General features: G+C 34.7%; 1 protein-coding gene across 8 annotated transcripts in view; it reads left to right on the top strand.

Moving 5' to 3' along the window:
* Positions 1 to 19,490, top strand: part of PRPF40A (pre-mRNA processing factor 40 homolog A) — a 55,737-nt gene that overhangs the window by 14,858 nt on the left and 21,389 nt on the right. For all 8 annotated transcript variants that reach the window (XM_028478041.2, XM_028478038.2, XM_007117651.3 and 5 more), the window contains exons 4-6: positions 1,145 to 1,175; positions 3,170 to 3,186; positions 17,715 to 17,825. In XM_028478041.2, the coding sequence (XP_028333842.1) occupies positions 1,145 to 1,175; positions 3,170 to 3,186; positions 17,715 to 17,825 (159 nt within the window). The remainder of the gene's footprint in view (positions 1 to 1,144; positions 1,176 to 3,169; positions 3,187 to 17,714; positions 17,826 to 19,490) is intronic.

Below are 19,490 nucleotides of genomic sequence, written 5' to 3'. Positions count from 1 at the left end.
TTTTCTGTGATGTTTTGATTTCTTTTGTCTATGAGATAACATGTATTTTGTAGGCAATCATGTTAGCTTTTTAAGTGCCTCCCAAGTACTATACGATGGGAATTACATGGACTTTTATTTTTAGTTTCTTGAATCCAGGCATTTACATTTTTTTAATATTTATATTGTAATTGTTGTACATCCTTAGTTATTAAATTAATTCTACAGTAAACAAGTCTAGAATTCTTAAAAGCATAATTCGTTAGCCAGAAGCATTTTATTGCTCTTGTAGCATTCTAATCTTAAAGAGCAGACATTTGCTTTACTGTATACTAATTAAAAATTGATAGGATGTGATTTAATACTAGATCCTAAATTTAGAAATCAGAAGATTTCATTTGAAATCCACATTTCATGAGACTTCAGCTGTGGCACATTACCTAGAAAATCTTTGAATACTCTTATCACCCTTATTGGGTGGTATAGCAATATAGAAATCATTATGATATTCAAATTAGCATGACTTATTTATTAGTTAGTTATAATGAACAGATGTGGCATACTCCACTGGGGTAGGTTTGCAGTGTTGTATCCAAAACCCCTAGGGCCAGATACATTTCAAAATTTTTTTTATATTATAAAGTAATACATTGCATATAGTATATAATAATTATGTAAAAATTTCCCATGGGATCTTGGGCAGTGCACTTTAATTTCTAAAGCAGAACTTAAAGATACTCATTCTGATGTGGGATAAATAAGACTGTAAACAGTTCATATTATTCAGGATAGGTTTTGCCACTGATGAGTTTTGGTGCCAAACTTAAAAAAAAAACTTGTTTTTCAGAGCTTTTTGGATCTTAGAATTGTGGATGAAGGGTTGTGGATCTTTATATAACTGATCATTATATAAATAGAACACTTAAGATTAAAGTGCTTCAGTAGGCCCAGATTACTGCAATTTTTTTTTTTTTTTTTTTTTTTTTTTTACAATTTATAGCAAGCTCAGGGAACTGAGATCGCTGAAACTTAACCAAGAATCTTTGAGTCAGCAGCTAGAGAATTGATAAATAGAGGGGACTGATTGACTATGCTTTAAGAGAATCATATATAAAATACGGTTTAAGCAAGGTGAATGTTACTAATTTCATTTTTATTCTTACAGCCAGGAGTAAATAATATGGATGTAGCAGCAGGTATGTATACCATTTATGGTGATATATATTAGACGTAATTTGGACAGTAGCAACCGTATTATAGTGAGGAATAAAACAGTGTCTCTTGGGCACTATAATCAGCTCCTGATTTTTTTTTTTTTTTAAGCAATGGAAAATGGAAATCCATAAGAAATTATCGTAATTTTAGATTAGGAGTTCTGAGACCAGATATGGTCTTCAGATATACTTTGGCCCACGTGATGTTTTTAAATTTTATAATTAGTTGCTAACATTTAAAGTCTGCAGGCTTACATAAATATTGAATTTATCATTCTATACAAAAATTTAATTTATCTTGAAAAGTTGGATGATCTGAACTTTTATTATTTACAGTGGTCTTTCTCAACACAGTAGATACTCAAAGAATATTTGAATGGAAAATTCTGGTTGAGTCCATATTTACACTGAGCAAACATTGTGGAATGGGTAGCAACTCCATACTTCAGATATCGAGCATGTGCTCTCAGCCTTCTGGACTGCTTCAGTCATTTTTCTGGTACCTGCTTGGTCCTTATAGTCATTGTAGTTTGTAAGCCCTGTGATAATATTTTTTTTTCAGCTGGTTACCAATAAGTGTTTATTATGACTAGTGTGACTTTAACATATAATAATGCTTCAATGAGTAAATAATGTTCCATGTAATTTAGTATTCCAGATGGTGAACTTTGTGCCATGATTATGCCAAAACATTTTTTCTTTTGAACATTATGGGTCGAAATATGTTTGAAATGTACTATATGCTTTCCTGGAGGTTTATATGGGCCATAATTGATCTTTTTAAGATGTTTCACAGATTTCATTATTTAAGCTGTAATGATGTTCTGATATATCAATACCTCTGATATATCAATACCTTAGAATAGTATTTTAGCCTATTTAGATATCTAGAGGTGGTTACTACTACCCTAAATAATCCTGGAAAATTACCTTAAAGTTTTTTTTAGTTACTTTTGAATGCTTTGACTCTATTATTGATGTTCCATACTAGCTTTTTTTTTTATTGCTCTCAGTATATATGTACTTAGTTCTGTTTCCTTTTTACAGTCTCTAGTTTCCTAAGTTAAAGATTATTCATATGAACTTTGTGACTAATAGGGATTTCCCCTTATGTCTTAAGATGGCTTTGATAGTAGTTTAGGACAGTACCATCTAATAGAACTTTCTGTAAGTGTAGAAATGTTCTGTAGTCTGTAGTGTTGTATACAGTAAACACAGCCACATGTAATTATTGAGTACTTGAAATGTGGCTAGTGCAAAGGAGGAACTGAATTTTAAAATTTTATTTAATCTTAATTAATTTAAATGTTAGTTTAAACAGGGATATGTGGTGGCTAAAGGATTCTGTATTGTACAGCACGTGTTTGGAACCTAGATAATTAAACTTGTCAGAAATCTAAAGCATAGAATCAGAGTTCTGACACATTACTGTACTTCAGCAGTATAGCAGAGAAACAGGAATTAGTTAAGATAAACACCTATTTAGCAAGAAAAGGAGACTTTAAACACAGATGTACATACAATAAAATTTGGAATAAAATTTACCAAAAATGATAATAGTTACATTAGGGAGATGGAATATGGGTTATTTATTTTTCATTCTACTTTTCAAACTTTCTGGAATGATGTCTTTAAAACTAAACATGTCAATTAAAAGAATTCTGTGCTAAATCTTAAAAAAAGAATTAAAGACATTTAAAAAGGCAAGGGTGTGAATACTTCTCAAACAACTCCCAAGTGAGTTTGCAGATTGAAAGTTCAAAGTGCCAACTTAATTCTGAAAGTGCTTTGCACTATCGATGGCTTTTGTGTGGGAAAGAGAGCAAGTACATAGGTAATATGGGACAGTCTTAGGATATTTAGTGTGATGGGATGAGGAGGAAAAAAAAGTATGAATAAATATTTTAACACTGTTAACTCAAGGGGAGCATGATTTATCACATTGTAATATTGTTCCAAAAAATTTTTTTTTTTAGGTACAACATCTGGTGCAGTAAGTACCTTTGGAATATATTTATTTCATTATACTTCTTTAGCCTACTACATTGATGCATGTTTCTCTTTTGAAGATTATCTACTAAGTTGAACCCTTTTCCTTTATTTTCTATGCCAAGGGTTGAAAATTTGTTTGAGTGATTTATTTTAAAATCTGATTTTTGTGGGACTTAATCAGAGATACGGGAATCACCAAGGTTTTTTTTTTTTTTTTTTTTTTTTTAATTCCTTAAAGCTCAGTGAAGAGTTTATGTGTGTAATCTCATTTCATCAAAACAGTGGTCCTGAGAGGTAGCTGTTATTCTCATATGGTTGAGAAAACGCAGGAATCTGTGAATTAATTTTAAGTATGTTAGTATTTTAAATTTGGGGTGAAAGACTTAATTATGACCTGTATTTAAATATTTTAAAGTTTTATCCTTTGCTTTAAGAGTGAATGGTTATAAAATATCCATTTGGTAGTCTTCCATTATGAGTCTCTTCGTTTGTTTGTTTTTTTTTTGTTTGTTTGTTTGTTTTTTTGTGGTATGCGGGCCTCCCCCTGCCGTGGCCTCTCCCGTTGCGGAGCACAGGCTCCGGACGCGCAGGCCCAGCGGCCACGGCTCACGGGCCCAGCCGCTCCGCGGCACGCGGGATCCTCCCAGACCAGGGCGCGAACCCGGTTCCCCTGCATCGGCAGGCGGACGCGCAACCACTGCGCCACCAGGGAATCCCATCTTCATTTGTTTTTGACTAATAATAGCTTCATGTTTTTTCTGCTTACTTAAATAATATGGACTCACTGGGAGGAAAATGAAGCAGACTTAAGTTAAAAAGAAGAAAGTAAATTACCCTAAGTTTTTCTACCATGAGGGAACCACCATGATTAATATTTGGTTGTGTCAGTTGTCTGTCTAAACTATTTTTTTTTCTCACTTAATTGAAATATCTTTTTTGTCATATATTAAATTCTCACATATTCTGACATCCATTTCTGGGTTTTCTTTTCCACTCTATTTCTAATTCAATATTACACGTTTTTCTGATTAGAGTAGATTTAATATTTAATAAGACAAGTCTTTCATGGTTTCTCTTTTCATTATGTCCTTTGCTATTTTCAGGTATTAGCATATGAATTTCCCTGTCCCCCACCAAAAGCAGTCTTTAAATACACACAGAGACATGCTCAAAAGGCAAAAATTGTGTTTTTATCTGGGATTAATTTAATACTTTCCATTTTAAGAGAACTTACATGTTCATACTTTTCAATTAAACTTTCCCATCCGAAAATATTGTGTATTTATTTGAAAACTTGCTGTTGTTTTATTCTTTTTTGATTTCAGGTACACAAATTTCAGTTACTTGTGCTTTTCAGGCTATGGTCATTATTGTTGATCCATGGTGGTTCCCTCATATTTTTTCCCTTTATTCTTCCCTTTATTCTTTTTCCCTTACTCCAGTCCACCCTCCCCAGTAGGTGCTTACTTGGATATATGTCCTAAGACACATATATATTGGGAAAAACTTACGAAATTTTTTTGTGTAGCTTTTTTTTATGTTTTTTTCTTTTTTTCTTGATCTTCATCCTTATTTTATAATTGACATACAGTATTATATTAGTATCAGGTGTATAATGCAATGGTTCAATATTTGTATACATTACAAAATACTTAGCAAAAATAAGTAGTTAACCCATCACCACACATAGTAACAAAATTTTGTGTGTGTGTGTGTGAGGAGGACTTTACTCTTCAAAGATGTAATACAGTATTATTAACTATAGTCACCATGCTGTACATTTTATCCCTCATGACCTACTCTTTTATAGCTAAAAGTTTGTAGATTTTGACCCTCTTCACCCATTTCTCCCACACCCCCAAACCATCCTCCCCTATGGCAATCATCAGTCTGTTCTCTGTTTCTATGAACTTGGTTTTTTTGTTTCGTTTTTCAGAATCTACATGTAAGTGAGATCATACAATACTTGTCGTTCTCTCTCTGGCTTATTTCACTTAGCATAATGCCTTCAAGGTCCATCCGTGCTGTTGCAAATGGCAAGATTTCATTCATTCTTTTTTTATGGCTGAATAGTTTTCCTTGTGTGTATGTGCATTTTATATATATCTTCTTTATTCATTCATCCATGTACACTTAGTTTATTTCCATATCTTAGCTATTAAAAATGATGCTTCAATGAACTTTTTATAGGAAGCTCCATACTGTTTTCCATAGTGGCTATACAATTTACATTCCCACCAACAGTGTAGGAGGGTTCCAATTTCTACACATCCTTGCCAACATTTGTTATTTCTTGGTTTTTTGATAATGGCCATCCTGACAAGTGTGAGGTGAAATCTCATTATGGTTTTGATTTACGTTTCTCTGATGATTGGTGATGTTGAGTATCTTTTTATATACCTGTTGGCCATTTGTATGTCTTTTTTGCCCATTCTTTAATTGGATTATTTGTGGTATTTTGCTGTTGATTTGTAGGAGTTTCTTATATATTGTGGATATTAACCCCTTATCAGATATATGGTTTGCAAATATTTTCTTTGTTCCAGAGGTTATATTTTCACTCTGTTTACTGTGTGGAAGCTTTTCATTTTGATGTAGTCCCACTTGCTTTCTATTCCTAAACATAAGGAGCTAGTTCAGAATTACTTTTAACTTCCTTTTAGACTCCCTTACAATGAGTGGTGGTTTAAGGACAGCAAAACATGGTTCTAACCAGAACTCTAATGAACATTCTATGTAATTCAGGCTATGAATATGTACCTGGCAAGAGAAATTCCTGTGTATTTAATCTGTGGTCAAGCAGATCCAAGAGAGCCACTTCCCTAGGTTTCCTCTGCTGTCCTCGCCATTCTTTTTGCCTTCTGGAGTCAAAAAATCAGGTATTAGTTGCCTTGACATTTATTAGAAGAAATTGACTGTTTGGATCTCTCTAATCAGTCATTCTGACAGGCTTTCTAAACAGAAATAGCTCTTTCTGCATAGCACCTGCTGCCAGTGCTGTGCAGGTTGAGGTGCTCACTATAGGCCTACTTCAGTTATTGGTTCAGTTCCAGACCACTGCAATAAAGTGAATGTCAGTCACGAATTTTTTGGTTTCCCAGTGCATATTAAAGTTATGTTTACACTACACTGTAGTCTATTAAGTGTGCAATAGCATTATGTCTAAAAAAGCAATGTACATACCTTAATTTAAAAATACTTTATTGTGAGAAAATGCTAACCAACCATCTGAGCCTTTAGCGAGTCATAGTCTATTGATCACAGATCACTATAACAAATATAATGAAAAAGTTTGAAATATTGTAATGGTAACCAAAATGTAGCACAGAGACTCAAAGTGAGCAAATGCTGTTGGAAAAGTGGCGCTAATAGACTTGCTCCACAGAGTGTTTCCACAAACATTCAATTTTTTAAAAAGGCAATAATCTGCGAAACACAATAAAGCTAAGTGCCATGTAAATGTGTAAAGTTGCCAGATTACAGCAAATTCAAGTTTTGCTTTTTGGAGATTTCTGGAATTTTAAAAATATTTTCAATCTGTGGTTGGTTGAATCCACTGATATGGAGGGCCAACTGCTGTAGTTCAGTCTTCTTTTAAGTCTGTTTTATGATAGAGTTTTTAATATTCTCCACTAAAGGCTTGTGCATTCTTCATTCTGTTAGATTACAGATACTGTATAAGGTTTGGAGCCATTTTGAATTTGTTGTGTTTTATGTTATCATTTTTCTATGTGCTTATCCAGCAGGCTTGCTGAACTCTTGTTGCTTAGTGAGTTTTCTGTGTAATACTACTACCCTCAAATGACAGTTTTGGCTCCTTCTCTTCTGGTCCTCATATTTGTGTCTACTATTATTGTTTCAGGAAGAACCTCTAGTGCTATGGTGAGTGGTAGCAGTGATAAACTGGCATCTTGTCTTCTTTCCTCTCCTAAAGGGAATAAGTTTAAAATTTCTCCATTAAATATGATGTTTACTACAGTTTTTTGGTATGCAGTCTATGTTAAGTTAAGTTGAAGCTTTCTTCTATTCCTGGTTTGCTGATAGTGTTCAATATGTACTTATTTTTTAAATTCTTCAGTGTTTTTCTCCATGTCAACTAAGATGATCATATATTTCTTTTCTACTCTGTTAATGTGAAAGTACATGGATAAGTTTTCTGACATTGCCATCTTTACGTCACTAACATGAACCCTAGTTATTCATTATGTGTATTTAGCGGTATGTATATGTGCATACACATGTGTTTAATTTCTTCTGAATTTAGTTTGCTAGTATCTTTTTTAGGTTGCTTGTTTCTGGAGAATAATCTCTTTTTTCTGGTCCTTAGAACAACTTAATAAATAACATTTCTTAATGCTTGACAGAACACAACTAAAAACTCACTGGACCTAACACTTTTTTTTTTAATTAAAGTATAGTTGCTGTATAATAATATATGTTACAGGTGTGCAGTATAGTGATTTACAATTTTTAAAATTTATACTCCATTTAGTTATTGTAAAATATTGGCTATATTCACCATGTTGTACAATATATCTTGGTAGTTTATTTTATACGAAACAGTTTGTACCTCTTAATCCCCTACACCTGTATTGACCCTCACCCCTTCCCTCTCCCCACTGGTAACCACCAGTTTGTTCTCTGTATCTGTGAGTCTGCTTCTTCTTTGTTATATTCACTAGTTGTATTTTTTAGATTTCACATGTAAGTGATATCATACAGTATTAGTCTTTCTCTGTGTGACATATTTCACTTAGCATAATGCCCTTGAAGTCCATCCATGTTGCTGCAAATGGCAAAATTTCATCCTTTTTTATGGCTGAGTAGTATTCCAGTGTGTGTGTGTGTGTGTGTGTGTGTGTGTGTGTGTGTGTGTGTGTGTGTGTGTGTGTGTATCACATCTTCTTTACCCATTCGTTTGTTGATAGACACTTAGGTTCCTTCCTTATCTTGGCAATTGTTAATAATGCTGCTGTGAACGTAGGGGTGCGTGTATTTTTTTCAAATTAGTGTTTTTATTTTCTTGGATATATACCCAGGAGTGGAATTACTGTGTCATATGGTAGTTCTATTTTTAGTTTTTTGAGAAACCTCCATACTGATTTCCACAGTGGCTGTACCAGTTTACATTCCCACCAACATTTATGAGGGTTCCCTTTTCTCCACGTTCTTGCTAACATTTGTTATTTGCATTCTTTTTGATGATAGTCGTCTGATATGTGTGAGATGATATCTCATTATGATTTTGATTTGCATTTCCCTGATGATTGATTACTGATGTTGAGCATCTCTTTTCATGTGCCTGTTGGCCATCTGCATTTCCTCTTTGGAAAAATGTCTATTCGAGTCTTCTGCCCAATTTTTATTGGGTTGTTTTCTATTGTTGTTTTTTGTTTATTTTTTGTTTTTTGATGTTGAGTTGTATGAGCTGTTTATATTTTGGATATTAACTCATTGGTCATATCATTTGCAAATATTTTCTTCTATTCAGTAGATTGTCTTTTCAATTTGTTAATGATTTCCTTTGCTCTGCAAAAGCTTTTAAAGTTTAGTTTGTCTCTAATAGTTTTTGAGGATAATGGTTTTGGATTACCATTTCAATATCCTTAGTGGTTATTGGGCTATTCCAGTTTTCAATTGCTTGTAATAATTTCATGTTTCTTCCAGATTTTTATCTATGTTATTGAGGTTTAATAATTGTTTAGCATAGAGTTAGAAATCATAATAGCTATCATTGTCCTTTTTGTGTTTTTTTTGTTTTTTTGAAGAGGGGAGAGGGTAACTATTCAATTTCTGTTGTCATCTTTACTTCCTTCTTGATTACTTACTCTCTTACTCTTTTTCTAGCATCTTGAGTCCTTAGCTCACTGGTTTTCAGACATCCTTAACTGTGCTGCTTAAGTTTTTTTTTTTTTTTAATAAACTTATTTATATATGTATGTATGTTTGGCTCTGTTGGGTCTTTGTTGCTGCATGCAGGCTTTCTCTAGTCGCAGCGAGCGGGGGCTTCTCTTTGTTGCGGTGCGTGGGCTTCTCATTGCAGTGGCTTATCTTGCTGAGGAGCACAGCCTCTAGGTGCATGGGCTTCAGTATTTGTGGTACACAGGCTTAGTAGTTGTGGTGCACGGGCTTAGTTGCTCCGTGGCATGTGAGATCTTCTCGGACCAGGGATCAAACCAGTGTCCCCTGCATTGCTAGGCAGATTCTTAACCACTGCTCCACCACGGAAGTCCCGGCAGACAGATTCTTAACCATGGCGCCTCCAGGGAAGTCCCTTAAGTTTTGACATAAAGAATTTTTGTTGTCATTCAGCTCTCAATATCTTGTTTTCTTTTTTCGTTATTTGATTTCCTTTTTTATTAGGTATTAAGTGGTTGGTTTTTTTGGTTTCCAGATGTCAGATTTTTTTTTTTTCCAAATTGACTTTTTTTTTTTCTAGAGAAATTTTAGATTGAGTGCAAAGTAGAGAGTTCCCAAATACCCCCTATCCCACATACATACAGCCTTCCCTTCTATCAACATCTCTCCCCAGATGTACATTTACTACAGTTGATGAACATACATTGACACATCATTATCACCCAAAGTCCAGTTTGCCTTAGGGTTCACTCTTGGTGTTATGCATTCTGTGAGTTTGACAAATGTTTAGTGATGTGTATCTGTCATGATAGTGTCATACAGAATAGTTTCACTGCAGTGAAAGTCCTCTGTGCTCTGTCTCTTCATCCCTCTCCCCATCTCCACCCACAACCCCTGCAGCCACTGGTCTTTTTACTGTCTCCATAGTTTTACCTTTTCCTGATGTCATATAGTTAGAATCATACAGTATGTGACCCTTTCAGATTGGCTTCATTCACTTAATTTTCCTCCATTTCTTTTCTTTGATAGCTCATTTCTTTTTAGCACTGAATAACAAAATAATTATAATAGAGGTGAATAATATTTTGTTGTCTGGACATGCCACAGTTTGTTTATCCATTCAGCTACTAACAGACATTCTGGTTGCTTCTAGGTTTTAGCAATTATGACTAAAACTGCTAAAAACGTAAAGGTTTTTGTGTGGATTTAAGTTTTCAACGCATTTGGGTAAACATAAAGGAGCACGATTGCTTGATCATATAGTAATAGTATATTTACTTTTGTAAGGAACTACCAAACTGTCTTCCAAAGTGACTGTACCATTTTGACTTGCCACCAGCAATGAATGAGAGTTCCCGTCGCTTCACATCCTCACTAACATTTGGTATTGTCGGTGTTCCAGATTTTTTTGGCGTTTTGATAGGTGTGTGGTGCATCTCATTTTAATTTGCAACTCTGTAATAGTGTATGATGTTGAGCATCTTTTCATATGCTTACTTGTATCTATGTCTTTTTTTGTTGAGGTGCCCAGATTTTTTACTCTTTTTACAGATTTAATTTTATTTATTTTTGGCAGCGTTGGGTATTCGTTGCTGCATGCAGACTTTCTCTAGTTGTGTCGAGCGGGGGCTACTCTTCATTGCAGTGTGTGGACCTCTCCTTGCGGTGGCTTCTCCTCTTGCGGAGCACCACCTCAAGGCGCGCAGGCTTCAGTAGTTGTGGCTCACGGGGTCTAGAGCGCAGGCTCAGCAGTTGTGGTGCATGGGCCTAGTTGCTCTGTGGCATGTGGGATCCTCCCAGACCAGGGATTGAACCCGAGTCCCCTGCATTGGCAGGCGGACCCTTATCCACTGCACCACCAGGGAAGTACCTACTCATTTTTCTTAATGATAAGTTTAAAGAGTTTTTATATATTTTGGTTAACAGTACTTTAACAGATGTGTCTTTTGCAAATTTCTGTTTGTGGCTTTTTGCATTCTTTTAACTGCATTTGGCAGAGCAGAGGTTTTTAATTTTAATTAAGTCCACCCTATCAATTGTTTCTTTCATTGATCATGCCTTTGAGAGACTTATTTTTTTATAAGGTATACCTTTTTGCATTATGGTCAGAAAGCACAGTCTATAAGATGTTGATTCTTTGCAGTTTATTAGCGCTTCCTTTATGTTCTATGTCAAGACCAATTTTAGGAGTTTTTTGTGCTGATAATTTAAAGTTATTTTGTTTTTCTGCATCTTGACATATCTTTCATCTAAGGAGAGGGATATATTAAAATCTTTAAATTGAAGAGGTGAGTCATCTTTTTCTCCCATATTTTTCTGTTTTTGCTTGTATTTCAAGGCTCAGTTGCAAATAAATGCATATATGTTGAGGATAAGTTCTTTATCTGTTAACTCTATCAATATACAAGTCCCTCTTTCTATTTAGGTGGGACAGACAGTTATAGTTATTTTTATTTCTTTTTACCTTGTAAAAACTTGTTATGTTGTAAATAGAATATTTTTCCCATTTTTATTACAAGTTAGTTATTGTCATTCAAAAATTTTTGTATGTTTATCTTATAGCCAGCTAGATTACCAGAGGCACTGGAAAATTAGTTGTTGTTTTTTTTATTTGAGTCTTTAGCAGTAAAGGCAAGAGAATTTATCTCTTTCCCAATCTTAATACCAGTCATTAATTTTATTGCCATAATGTATTTGTCGAATTATAGTGATTGCAGACTTAGTTTTGGTCATGATTTTAATGGAAGTGGCTTTAGAATAATTTTTATTGGCCTTTGATAAACTATCATTTAAATGTTTTTCTCTTTATTATTGTATTATTTGAGGATTTTTTCTTTTTATTTTTTGAAGACTTATGAATTGTCATGATATTCAGGATGTAATTTGATCGTACCAAGTCTATTAGTGTGATCATGTGGTGTTTTCTTTTTCCAATTTGTTAATAGAAATACTTTCTTTTATAAATATCCCAATATTGAACTACCCTTGCACTTCTTCAATAAATTCTACTTTGTCAGAGTGTATATACTGAGGATTCTCTTGGCATTAATTTAAATTCTTACATTTATATTTATAAGTAACATTGCCTGCTTTTCTTTTTTTGATACCTTTTCTGTTGAGTTTTGTAACTGATAAAGAGCTTTTCATCTCTTTCTATGATCTGAAATAATATTGTAATCCTCTGTCCTTTAAAGGTTGCAGAAGGTTCTACTATAAAATCATCTGGTTAGGTATCTTTCAGTTGCGTCTATGGTAATTGGGATATTCAAGTGTGACCTGTTTCTTCTGGGTGAATTTTGGTGAAGTAGTTTGGGAGGAAATCATTTCCTCGAAATTTTGAAATTGGTTGTGAATCTGTTCTATGTCTGTGGTTATTTTCCTTATTTAGAGTAATTAGGGGATTTTTCTATTTAAATGTTTGGATTTAGTCATTTTTTTCTCTTTCAGTTTTGTTCAGTTGAGCTTATATATCGTATAAATGTTTACATTTTGAGTTTGAATGTACTGAATTAATTCACAACCCAATGGTTGACTAGCTTTTTTGAATCTGAAAAGTATATTAGCTCTCTTGATAATTATATATGTGCATTTGTTTTCCTTATACCCAGGTTTTTGTTTTGGGGGTTTTTTTCATTTTGTTTTGTTTTTGCCTTTCAGATATTTTCAGTATGTATTGTGCTGCTGCATCATTTGTTACAGTGTTTTGCTTTTTTTATTTAGTGCTTCATCTTAGACATTTTTCATTATATTAAAAATAGACCTGTATAAGAGAGTTTGTAGTATGCATGGACCGTAATTGAACTGTCATTGGGGGGTTATTGATTTATCTCTATCTTGTCACCATTATTAGTAATCTGGTAGAGACTATCCTTGTACAGTCTTTGCAGCTATACAAATGGGATTTTGTAGAGTGAAACTTCAGGATCAAGAGATTATGTTTGCATTTTTGATTTGATAAGAACTAAATTACCTTCAGAGAAATAATACTAATTCTATTCCCAACAGTAGCATGAGAGTACCCTTTTCTTCACACCCTTTTAACATTGCGTACCGCTGCTCTTTGTCATTCATCTGATGAGCAGAGCGTTTCATTTCAATATGCACTTTCTTCATTTACTAGTGAGGTTGAACATCCAGTTATGTTATCTGTATTGAGTTCTGTTAGTGGCCATGTTTATATTTCCATTAGAATGTCTTTTCTTATTGATGGTAACAGAGTTTTGTATGTTAAGGGCAATGATTTTTTAATCCCTTGTTTTGTAAATATATACTCCCAGTTTATCGTTTGTAAAAATGTTTACTTTCGGTTGATTGTCCAGAACTGCCATTTGTGTCATCAGTTTTTTATTAGTACAATAAGTTTGTCAATAAGAAAATAGTTTTGGGAATGGTGTCATCTGTGATGAAAGTGCAGAGTAATACTAAGGCTCCAAAGCAATGAATATCTTAATAACTCCTGCAGTGCCCCAAAGCAACTAACCTTAAGGTTAAAAGTAATGTCCTGGCTTTAGCTCATTTAGAATATACATTTAAGTCTTTGTTAGGTTTTTCCCAGTTTTGCAAAGGCAGTCTAAGTCTTTGATAGGTAGCATTTGCTTATTGCTCTAGAGAGGTCTTATGTTTAAAAAAAAAAAATAGTAATTTTGTAGGAGAATGAGTCTTATTAATAGACTATGCTAATATGACTATCAGTACTTAATAACTACTTGCATAGGTCATAATTTATACTATGAAGGTAACTCTCCAGTTGTTAGTTGTTGATATATTCTTTATGCCACTCTTCATCTTACACTCAACATTCAGATACATTTGTTTTTAAATTTTTCTTTTAAAATATTCATTATTAGTTTTGGCCAGAAGCAAGACATATTATAATTTTACTTTAAGCTTTCCTTAGATATTTCTAAGGAAAAAGAGAGAAAAATTTATCAGATAAATTACTTTTTCCACTCCAAAATGACTTTTTAAGTGAATTTGATGTATTGCTTAAGACATTTGTACAGAATTTATATTCCTCTCTGAAATGATTTCATTTCTATTGATGCAAACAGTTGGAACCTTGATCCATAGTAGGACCTTAGTTTGGGCTAGGACAATGTTGTTATGAACTTAAGCTAGCTATGTTACCATGGTCATGTTACTTTACTTTCTTGTGCTCCATTTTCTCTTCTATAAAGTGGGGATAATAAATGGTACCTGTCTCATAGGGTTATTAAAAGAATTAACTGATAATTGATGCAAAGCAATTAGTACAGGGCTTAATACTTAGTAGTTGGCCAGAATTCATCTGTTCTTATTGATAATTAGACTGTCCCTGAATACAAGCTTGAAACAGTGTTTCAGGGTGGGTAAAATGTGTTTCTTTTAGAGGCAGAAATTACTGAATTGTTCTAGTTTTATCATTTATTTCCTGAATCACTATGAGCAAGTTGTTAAACCTCCTAAGCCTTGATTTTTTAATTTGTAAAATGCGGATAATGGTCTTACCTGCTTTGTAGTACAGTTGTAAAATTCAAATAAAGTAATAGATAGTGAATACTAAATTGCTTACTATTTGTTTTACTAGTTTGTATACTTCTTCTCGTTTTTGGTCAAGTGTACATAGTCCCTTTCTTTTTCATTCCATTATCTCATATGTTTATTTCTGGTGAACTTCCTCTTTCCTTGATGCCTTTAGCAAATGTGACTTGGGAAGTTTAAATATAATTTTGGAACTTAATAGATTTCTTCTTAGTGCAATCCTGAGTTGGTACTGAGTTCATTTTTTTTTTTAAATAAATACAGACCTCTTTATCTATCTTAATAACATCACTTAATTTATGAAATAAAGCATTATGCATACAATTGAAGAAGCTTCTATATATGTCTCTTACTGCAGCACTTTTTTATTATAAGATGTTAAAATAGGTGAATAACAGCAAGCTAAATATTTTTCAGCAGTTATTTACTGTTTGCTCCAGAGAGATTATAGTTGTCATATTCTGCAGAGGTACTAGAAGAAGTTAAGGAATTTAAATACACCTTTGGGATTATCTAATCATCCTGGTGCATCATTCAGAAATCTGTTCTGTAAGATTCTGTAAGTGGTCGTGTCAGACTATTTACAGAATGGACTTAACAAATCTCTATAGGAAGGGCCATTTTGTATTAAACAACCCAAATTTGGTCAAGTTCTTTTCTGTGAATTCTAATGGCGGTCTGTAATTCCTTCACTTAACTCTAGTTCTTTTCTCAGAAATTACAGAAAATAATCATCTTACCTCATCTACTTTTGTTAAAATTACATTGATTTATGTCCTCCTTAAGTCGTCTTTTCTTGTTCTCCATCCCCACAATTTGCAAATGTTCCTTATATAGTTTTCAATTAGCATATTTCAGCATTTAACACATCTGAAATTGGAATGCATTCTATCATCCATGATGTCCTATGATCTTTGTTCTCCAGACAGCAGTTATCACCTAGTTGTACATGACTGAACAGTAAAAGTGCCAACATCAGAAGACTGAATGTCAGTGGTTTGCAAGAAAATCCTAGAAATAATGGCATAACACTCTTTTATCAGCTAGGAATAAAATGATTATGTGAGAGAGTAGGAAAAGCGATGAATCACATGTGTTTAGCCACATTCCTAAAGCAGAAATCAAAAGTAGATCTGGGCTTCTCTGGTGGCGCAGTGGTTGAGAGTTCGCCTGCCAATATAGGGAACACGGGTTCGTGCCCCGGTCCGGGAAGGTCCCACATGCTGCGGAGCGGCTGGGCCCGTGAGCCATGGCCGCTGAGCCTGCGCGTCCGGAGCCTGTGCTCTACAACGGGAGAGGCCACGACAGTGAGAGGCCCGCGTACCGCAAAAAAAAAAAAGTAGATCTGCTCCGTTACTCAGTAAAGTTGATAAGGAGGGAAGAAAGGTAAGCCAGTTTTAAATAGGTAAGGAGAAAATTAAGAACCAGTAGCAGTGGTTTTCAGTTATTTTATGGCTTGTTTCGTTTTGCTTTTAAGAAATGCTGCATTATTAGTAGGATTCTTGGTACGCAACAGGGGATGGATGGTATTGTGTGGAAATATAATGGACATTAGCAACTTGGATACAATAAGGGGTCTGAGTGTAAAGTTTAAGGAATAGATTAATTATTTTATTTGCCTATTTTCCTATTTATGTATTCACAGGAGTGATAGGGGATAAAACCTAAGTCTAATAAGTAAGAATAAGTCCTTTCAAAACGTTTAATCTAAGTCTGAGTGTTAAAAAAATGTGGTGGTTTGACAGTGATTTTACCTTTTCTTCCTTAGAGGAATGTACAACAATCTTTTGTTTTAGATTTGTAGAAATTTGGTATAGATCATTTTTATAACCCTTTTTTGAGCATACTTTAGTCTGAAAAATCTGGTGCCCAGAAGTGGGCTTAGTACCTTTGATCTCATCCAGTAATTCATTCATTCATGATTCTTTGTAAAACTGCTTTTTAAAAACCACTTTATTAAGGTATGATTGACATATGAAAAGCTGTACATATTAAATGTGTATGACTGGATGATTTGGGGAATAAATACACATCCATGAAACTATCACCAAGACCATAGACATCTATCATCTCTCAAAGGTTCCTCCCAACCCCTTTTGTTATTATTATTTTGTGTTTGTGCACATGTGTATATATGGTGACCTTATAAAACTCTTAACCAACCTTTTATTTATTTATTTTCTTTATTTTTTTGGCTGTGTCAGGTCTTCGTTGTGGCGCGTGGGCTTCTCTCTAGTTGCGGTGCGTGGGCCTCTCTCTAGTTGTGCCGTGTGGGCTCCAGAGCCTGTGGGCTCTGTAGTTTGCAGCATGTAGGCTCTTTAGTTGTGGCCTGTGGGCTTAGTTGCCCTGCGGCATGTGGGATCTTAGTTCCCCCACCAAAGATAGAACCTGTGTCCCCTGCATTGGAAGGTGGGTTCTTTACCACTGGACCACCAGGGAAGCCCCTTAAGCAACCTTTATTTGAGCTATCATGTCTGTTGATACTTGAGGTCTTACTAACAACTTTTAGTAGTTTCTTAGTAGTTCTTTTGGACCCCATTAGTGGATTTATATCTGTATCAAACTAGTTTCATGTAAAACTTTATCTTACTCATCTTGTGTTGAGGCATTTGTATTCTCACATTTTATCCCTGTTAAGTTTCACCTTGTTGATTATTAAGTTCTGATTGTCATGCAAGGCATCCTTTCTAATTTTGATGCCTGTATCTTTATGGCATGTCAATTTAGAACTTTGTCCAACTTGATGTAAATATTCTGTGGGTTAGAGTTGTTGAGCTCATGATCAATCCACCTATACTACATTAGTATCTCGTTCATATATTTTTTATCCACAAGGCATAGATTTGTGTTGCTGAAAGATTTTCTTACGTGTAGTAGTTATAAGCAGTCATATCCTTATAATTCTGATACTGTAGAATGGAGAGAGATCCTAAAACCTGAACTGATCCATGCTGCTTTTGAGGTACTTTAAAAATATTCTATTTTCAGTTACCTCCCTACTTGGCATTGATCAGTTATTCTAAATAACTGTCAAAAGTATGCCCATTTTATACTTTTAATTTCTTCATATATTGCTTTGAAACTAATGATACTGATATTTACTGTCAGTGGCACTGTTAAATAAATATTTTTATAATTTTTTTTCTTTAGAAATCAATGTGGACTGAACATAAATCACCTGATGGAAGGACCTACTACTATAATACTGAAACAAAACAGTCTACTTGGGAGAAACCAGATGATCTTAAAACTCCTGCTGAGGTAAAAGTTTGAGGACTGGAATTTAGAGATTAAATAGATTGGGTCTTTTTTTTTTTTTTTTTTTTTTTTAGGATTTTGGTGGGTATTTGGCTTTCCAAAGAATAGTACTGCTTATATCAGAAAAGGATGCTACACAGGCATTCAGAGGAGAAAAGGGTTTGTATAGTCACACCAATCAGCAAAAAGACAAATAAAATTCATTCCCTTCTATAGGCAGACCAATTTTGTTTACTGATATTTACCCCTGCTCAGGAACCTTTGTCAGGTGGTATCAATTTAAGAAAGGTATTTAAAGAATAAATTGGAAGAAAAAAGTACTCTCTTTGCTTGCCCTTTATTTGTTTTCCTCTTTATAGCAAACCTGAGTGATTTCAGATAACTTCTACTGGGCTCTTAAATTTTTCCAGTGGGGCTAGGATAATGGAGATGAAGTTAAATTACAAATACAAATACTTCAATCTTTTAGAATGGGAAATTGTCTCTTTGGAAAATATCCCCCCCAAAAAAGTATGTATATTTCATTTTATGTTATAAATTTTACCATTCAAAATATACAGGGGCTTCCTTGGTGGCGCAGTGGTTGAGAGTCCGCCTGCCAATGCGGGGGACGTGGGTTCGTGCCCCAGTCTGGGAGGATCCCTCATGCCGCAGAACGGCTGGGCCCATGAGCCATGGCCGCTGAGCCTGTGTGTCCGGGGCCTGTGCTCCGCGGCTGGGAGAGGCCACAGCAGTGAGAGGCCCGCGTACCGCAAAAAAACAAAACAAAACAAAAAAAACACAGATATGAAAATAAGATTGAAGGAATAAACTAAGGAAGCAGTATTACCTGTGGTTTAATTAGGAAGTCTGGAGTCCGAAGTAAGAGCTGATCTGGCATTTCAAAGCCATACTTGAAGGTTTTTCCTAGTAGGCAGCATATTCTTTTTTTTTCCTCCTCTTAATTAAGAATTTGAGGAGGTAAAAATATTTTCCAGGCCACCACACTAATTATAGAACAGCAGTACTTGAGAGGGGAAGTTGGCAGATGATAAAATTTTTCATTTATCCCAATACTGACATAGATATTTGCCCAAGACTCTGATTAAATTTGAGTTTTCAGTAGCATTCTCATTCCACCCTAACAGGTTCTGTATATTAGGTTTGTTTTTTTTTTGTTTTTTTTTTTTGTGGTACGCAGGCCTCTCACTGCTGCGGCCTCTCCCGCTGCGGAGCACAGGCTCCGGACGCGCAAGCTCAGTGGCCGTGGCTCACGGGCCCAGTCGCCCCGCGGCATGTGGGATCCTCCCAGACCGGGGCACGAACCCGCGTCCCCTGAATCGCCAGGCGCACTCTCAACCACTGCGCCGCCAGGGAAGCCCTGTATATTAGGTTTTAAGTATATCATACTTACAGTGCTTCCTTACATAAGGTAGTTCACATAAGTTTGTAATAAAAATTGCTTGTGAAACTGAAATCTAAGCATAACCAAATCAGATTTTGGTTTCTCCCAAATTTTATGTTTTTCCTACTTGTATTAATATTTGAGAAGCCTGTTTGTGAAATATGGATGGTAATTTTTACCTATGGTGGGATGTAAATGGCAAGAGCACATAGGATTTGAAATTCAGATAGACTTGGTTTTGAATCTTGTCTTTGCCCCTTAATAGGTACATTACATTAGACAAA

The sequence above is a fragment of the Physeter macrocephalus genome, chromosome 2 (genome assembly GCF_002837175.3).
Source record: "Physeter macrocephalus isolate SW-GA chromosome 2, ASM283717v5, whole genome shotgun sequence".
Classification (NCBI taxonomy): domain Eukaryota; kingdom Metazoa; phylum Chordata; class Mammalia; order Artiodactyla; family Physeteridae; genus Physeter; species Physeter macrocephalus.
The sequence above is the reverse complement of the archived record's forward strand: the minus strand, read 5'-3'. Positions and strand labels throughout refer to the sequence as shown.